Here is a 6,381-nt window from a genome sequence, read left to right as displayed (position 1 = left end):
TTTGAGGGCATCTCCACTCTTCACCTTTACATGAGTTCTTTGCGGGGGGAGGGGGGTTTTGAGGGCATCTCCACTCTTCACCTTTATATGAGTTCTTTGTGGGGGGAGGGAGGGCTTTGAGGGCATCTCCACTCTTGAGTAGGATGATGTAGAAGACTTGCATCTAGGTCAACCTCTTTCCCTACCCTCACCCCACCACTGTTCTGGGTTCTCCTGCTCAGGAAGACAGGCCCTCAGGAAAGCATCCTTGCCAGGCACACTTGTGTGATGCCATCGCTCCTGCGATCTCCTACCATCTCTGTCCAATTTCTTATTCTCAGACATGATGGGCTCAACACTGCCCCTCAATTGAAACCCCCATAACTCCTACCACTCCTTCCTCTTGCACCATTCAGACATTAATCTTCTTCTACAAAATGGCATGGCAAGGGCTAGGTGGATGGATGAGGTTATCAGCACCAGCTTGGATTCTCTGTCTGTGTTCCCAAAGAAGTCATGTGACCTGTCACTTTTGGTGCTGTTTGGAATTGGGATCCTGGGTGGCCTCCTTGTCCTCATTTCTGGATCCCAGTCACTTACTATGAACAACTAGAAAAGTCCCCATTCAACACCTTTTCAATGTTTTGATGTACAGAAATCTTTTTTGATCCATAGAAATGAAGCAGGTCTTGAGGTGATGAGAGCTAAGCTGGGGAGAGGAATGTCCCCTGAGCCCATGTGGGGACAGGGAAGGCTCAAAAAAATATGAGTCTCCTCTTTCTTTTCTGTGTCCATTTCTACTTCCCTGATATCACCTCTGAACACACACACACCGGATCATGATATTGAACAATGGGGGTTCTTTTACCCATGCAACACCCTCACAAGCCCAGGAAAGACGCGAATCAAGGTCCAAGCGCCAGAGGTTTTACTCATGCTCTAACAGTCTTCTCCCCAAGTGGGGGAGAGGCAGGAGCTTACATGGGGGGTGGGTACTGACAAGGGGGAGAAGTGACAGGGGCGCTGTTAGCAGAACTTCAGAGAATCATGGTGGGGTGGGGAGTGCAGGGTGTGTTACCAGGAATTGCATTCACCACCTTTCACTTCTCAGTGGGTCCTGACTGAGTCTGGAGTGGGTGGGCATGTTTTTACTACCGTAAAGAAGGTCACTTAACCTGTGTTTTAGTTTTAACCCCATCTTAGTCTCAACCTGTTTTGCCTGGTTTGCTATGGTTTTGTATTCAGGAACAGAGCAAGGATGAGGGGCTTCTGCTAAAACAAAGATAAACCAGGACAGGGCAAGGATGAGCAGAGTAAGGATGAGGAACTTAGGGTTATTCGGCCTGGGGACAGTCACTCAACAGAATCCCAGGTCCAAAGTTCAGAAAGAAGGACAAGGACTGTTTCCATCTCAGCCAAGTGTGGGGCACCAAGATCTGCTCCCAGCAAGCCCCCCAGTTGTTCTTATGCTTCTCTCTCTTTGGACCCTCAGCCCCCACAACCAAGAGAAACACTCCACTCACACACCTGGCCAACATCCTTAAGAGTGACGTTGTCATCACAACGGACATCACGACGGACCAACCCCTGACCAGTGAGCCGGTGTTCAAACCAGGACTCTTCACGTTGGCCAGACTCTGGCCTTCCACTACTTTCGGGACCATCAGGCTGAGTTCCATGACAGGCTATAGCTTCACTAGCACCGGCACCTCCCCCACGGGGCCCAGCAGGACTACAGAGTCCCAGACAGCATCTCCTAGCCATGCTGCCCCGATGCCTACCCCCACCGAGGCTGGGCGCCTGCGCACCGGATCGCCCACTGCGGGGATGTGCCACACCAGCAGATCTCTCCTCAACGAATTATCCCCCATCAGGTACCCTGGGGTCCTGGAGTTGAATACACTTTACCAGATACCAGTTGCTGGGGTCTGCGCAGACCTCAGTGTGCAAATGCCATGCCAGACTGCCCCTGAGATGCCCTGGGACTTCAGTCTGGTCTGTTGTGGAATGGGGGGGCCCGGCACTGGAAGCCGGAACAGTGTGACATAAAGGATGGCAGTGGGAAATGAGTGGCAGGATGGGGCGACATGAGGGTCTGTGAGTGGGGAGGGAAAGGGAGAAACAGGACAAGAATGACAGCTTAAGGAACAGGAGGCATGCTTTAATTTTGGGTTCCCCCAGAAGCAGACTCTGAGATGAGGCATCGAGTCTTATTTGGAATACTGACGACAGCTGTGGGAGGGGGGGGACACCAGTGGGTTACTTCATCAAGTCGGACGCATCTGTGGGCAGAAAGAATCCAATTCCATCGAGGGAACTCTGAGGTCCCATGAGAAATAGCTCCCTGAAGGGCCCAGGAGCGGGGTATGCAGACACCCACTCTTGCTGGTAGAGAGCTGCCTGCCACATGGGGCCGAGGGGGTGGCAGTGACAAGGGACAGTCAGAGGACTAGGACAGAGGGGTGAAGGCTGACTGAGAGCAGGGGCACGTCGGTGGCATTGTGGCATCTGCGACAGAGGACGAAGTGGGAAGAGCCAGCCTCAGAGACTTGGTCTCTTCTGTTACAAATGGGGGTCCCTCAAGCAGACCTGTCCTCAGCCATGAGCAGACACGAGGGAGCAGGGATGAGAGCTGCTGTCATGGGGTCTTCCCCCCTCAGCTCTGAGCAGCTCCCACAGCTGGGTCCCCCAGAAGAGAGGCCCTCACTCGGCAGGGAGCTGTCAACGTCTTCCCTTGTGCAGCTCCTCTTCCAGTTGCATACAGGGGGGTGTGTATCTGCACTCACCTCCTCCTCCCCGCTCCTGTCTCCTCAGGCCCCAGGATCCTTACCTAGTTGTGGTGTTTGTGGTGCTGGTGTTTGGGTTCCTTCTGTTGCTTGCGGTGCTGATCGTGGGTTATGGGTCCTGGAAGAAGAGACACATGGGAAGTGAGTAGGCACCCCCACCCCCACCTCCTGAGGGCAGAGCATGAGCGTGGCGGGAGGGCTGGACAGACCTTCCAAAGGGTCTGGCAGTATTTGTTCTCCAGGCGCTGTGTCCTTACCTATGTCCAGTCGGGTGATCAAGATGCACCCAGATTAGGGAGGCGGGTGGGCAGGAGGGGCAGCATAGCAGAACCCTCAGGGGCTGCCCTGGTTGAAGGGGGGTGTGAGGCAGAAGAGGGGCTGGGGCTGGCCAGGGGCTCAGGAGCAGTGGATAGGGGCCGGCCCTTCCTCATCTCTCCCCTGGCCCATGCAGGCTACAGCATCTGCAGCAACCCTGCTAGACCCTGGAAGGACCTACCCAGAAGACCAGAGCCACTGTGGAATCCTGCGTGGTCCTAGGCCACTTAGCTATGTGCCGGGGGCTTCTCCCGGCGGGCCCAGGGGGCCGAGGAGGAGTGAAGAGGGGCCTGTCTGGATTGGGGCCAGATTCGGGGTGAGGATTTGTGCAATGCTGGACTCAGCCTTCCCAGAACCAAGGCAGCTCTTACCTGCTCAGTTCCCCTAGGTTGCTCGGAACTTGGGGAGGGACCGAGAGCAGAAGGCACCTGACAGGAAGTCTCAGGGGAAGCCACCAAGGGAGTTCTACTCAGAGCCACAGCCCCAAGCCCCTGGGTGGAGGGAGCCCCTAAGGTGCCGTTTACAGAGGACCTCAGCTCCGGTGAGCATGTGACAGGGACTGTGACCCCGTCGCTGCTGGGCTGAGGGGAGGGGAAGGTGAGGTCCCCACCCTGTGACCTCAGCCTTCTGCTGCTCCCCTCGAGTTTCCCATGTGCTTGGTGAAGGAACACCAGTGGCAGCTGATGTCCCAAGACCTCCTGGAGGAGAGAAACAATGACTAAGAGCTTGGGGTCCAAGAAGCATTGTTAGCAGAGGGCCCCAGAAATGTCTAATTCCTCCCTCTCTCCCAGCCATATGTCCTCATAGGGGCTCTGGTATTCCCAGACTGCAGCTGCTTGTCCCTCAGGCCCGGGAGCCAGCAGAGCCCACACTCCCACCATGGCCCCTCTAGGGAAAGTCGTGTCCCCCCACTGAGAGCTCAACTACAGGACCAGCCTGTCCCCAGACTGGGGAGCAGAGGCTGACCTCAGGGATGTCTCCCTCAGTTCCCATACCTAGGGTCCAGGTCTGAGATCCCACAGGGGACTGGGGCCTCCGGAGTCTACCGGGGCGGGGGAGTGGCCATAGCTCAGAGAGAGAGTGGATCTCCCCTCAGCCCCCACTGCAGGGGGCTCATTCTCTGCTGGGAAGAAAGGACCCACTCGTGACACAGCAAACAGCCTACAGGAGTACGGGGTTGGGGGTTGAGGGTGCTGCGGAGAAGCCTAAGCCAGGTGCCCCTCCCACATCTGCCACCTTGCCAGCTGGTGGCTTAGATTCGGACTTTTTGCAGAGAATAGGGACCAGATTCCTCCTCTGGAGAGGGCCCCCTCCCAGCCTCAAGGGGCTGGACAAGCCCCTGGGGATTAGTGTGGAGATGCCACTCTCTGCTGGGGTCAGAGACCTCCCAGGCAGGAGGGCAAATTCATAGTGAGGAGGGTAACATCACCCAGGTGGGCAGTGGTGAGGGCCACTCCAGGATGGACAAGGGAGAGAGAAAGGGGCGGGGCTAATCCTGCAGGACAGCAGAGAGGAGACTGCTGTCCCCTATGTCCTGGGGAAGACTCTGATTGAGGAAGGGGCAGGCCTGTTCCTCTCTCTCTTACATAAACACACACACAGAGTGACATCTGCCTTCCCCATCAGGAGGGTGTCACCACCTCTTTGATGTGCAACTAGGGGGATGCTAAGCCATCCTGGGGGGGAAGAGCCCCCCAAGAGCTCACCTCAATCTATCATCCCACAACCGTAGTCTGCAGGTCAGAGACCCGGGGTGTCCGCTCCCACTGAGTGACCCTTGGCAGGTCACTAACCTGTCAGCCTCCTTTCCTCTCTTGTGAAGGAGAACACTAATATCTACCTCTGAAGACTTTTCAGGATAAAATGAAATAACACGAACCTGATGCAATATGGTACATGTTCATGACTGCCGGGGCTCAGCGTCTTGTCTGGCTCTTGTGGCGGTGGTCACGTTCTACATTTAGGGCCTTCAGACCCCGTTTCCCTGGCTTTTCCCTGAGTTGGCAGGACGGAGGCCCCAGAGCCCATTGCTGTGTCCAGTGTCAGGTACGGCAGCTGTTCCGGTGGCCAGCAGGTCCTGTTTGCCCAGGACCCAGGGACCTGCTTCCTGGTGAGCTCCATGGAGCCGGCATGGGAGGCCCAGACCCCATGCCCTAGCCCCCCAGCTCCTGGGGCCTGGGGGGCATCTTTGGACATCCAGGTCCATAGGATCTTCCCCCTCAAGCCCCCGGCCTCGTCCCTCCTGTTCTCCTTCCCAGAGCCCTGGCAGGCAGGGCAGGTGGGGGCATCAGGCAGGCCAGGGCTGCTGTCACATGCTGGGGAGACCTCGAGCTTCCTGAGTGACAGGTGGTGATGACGAGCACACCTGAGAAGGGTTTCCTGTCACAACCCTGGGACAGACCAAAGAAAGACCCCAACGCTTGGACCTGTGCCGTTGCACGTGGAGGAAGTGACGCTGTGGGACATGTCCCCCCAACGAGGCCAGTGCATGAGCCAGAAGCACCCAGGGCTCCCGAGTGACTTTGAAGATCACACAGGGACGGTGGCCACCAGACCCCGCTGCCCAGCTCCTTCAGGGCTCAGAGGTCTGTGCCCGCGGCTGGGGGCAGTGAGGAGGCCCAGGGCTGACGTCTCAGGCAGCCCTTGGCCGGGTCACAAGGGTTTTGAAGACCTGGCAATCCCTTGGTTCCCTAGACAAATCTTGAAGGTCGCAGGTGACCTGAGATTCCTTGGCCGCGGGCAGCCAGGCCTTCCTTCAGCGTTGGGGTCCTGAGCACTAGAAACCTCCTGTGCTAATCACACCAGAGTCTGTCCCCCCACACCCCACCTGCCACACCTCATGCTTACCAGTTTGTCCTTTCCTTGTTTATTAACTAGAAACAGCCTGTGCCAAGTGTTTTTCTGTAGCTCATCCAATGCTAATTATTTTTTCAGTGTTTAGTTAGGGTGGTCAAGAAGAGCTCAGGGCAGGCAGGGAACTGGGGACACAGGAGTGACTGTGTCCTCACCCTCTGCACCTGTCTGACCGCCCTCCCTCCCCTCTGATGTCACATTCCCTCACCCCACCAAGGGCCTTTCCTCTGCCTCCATGCCTAGAGATGCCTCTTCATCTGCATGGCCTCCTCCCCCCCCAGGATGTCCACGATTCTCGGCAGGCCTGGGCAGGTTGCCTCTGACCACTGAAGCCCTCCAGAAGGTCTCCTAACTCACTCACCTCCAGCCTGTGCTTTACTTGGCGGGGAGGAGAAGTTGAGGCTGGGGAGGAAGTGGAAGAATAGAAGGGAGAAAGAGGAAGGAAAAA

At 56.7% G+C, this 6,381-nt stretch overlaps 1 protein-coding gene across 1 annotated transcript in view; it reads left to right on the top strand.

Annotated features, from left to right (window-relative positions):
- Positions 1–3,302, top strand: part of TREML2 (triggering receptor expressed on myeloid cells-like 2) — a 9,404-nt gene extending 6,102 nt beyond the window's left edge. Inside the window, exons 3-5 of the mRNA XM_004674002.2 lie at positions 1,472–1,853; positions 2,794–2,906; positions 3,217–3,302. Of these exons, the coding sequence (XP_004674059.1) occupies positions 1,472–1,853; positions 2,794–2,906; positions 3,217–3,302 (581 nt within the window). The remainder of the gene's footprint in view (positions 1–1,471; positions 1,854–2,793; positions 2,907–3,216) is intronic.
- The last annotated feature ends 3,079 nt before the right edge of the window (positions 3,303–6,381 follow it).

Source organism: Condylura cristata, unplaced genomic scaffold, assembly GCF_000260355.1.
Source record: "Condylura cristata isolate star-nosed mole 26May11 unplaced genomic scaffold, ConCri1.0 scaffold00001, whole genome shotgun sequence".
Lineage (NCBI taxonomy): Eukaryota > Metazoa > Chordata > Mammalia > Eulipotyphla > Talpidae > Condylura > Condylura cristata.
Note: the sequence above shows the minus strand (reverse complement) of the source record. Positions and strands in the feature narration are given on the sequence as shown.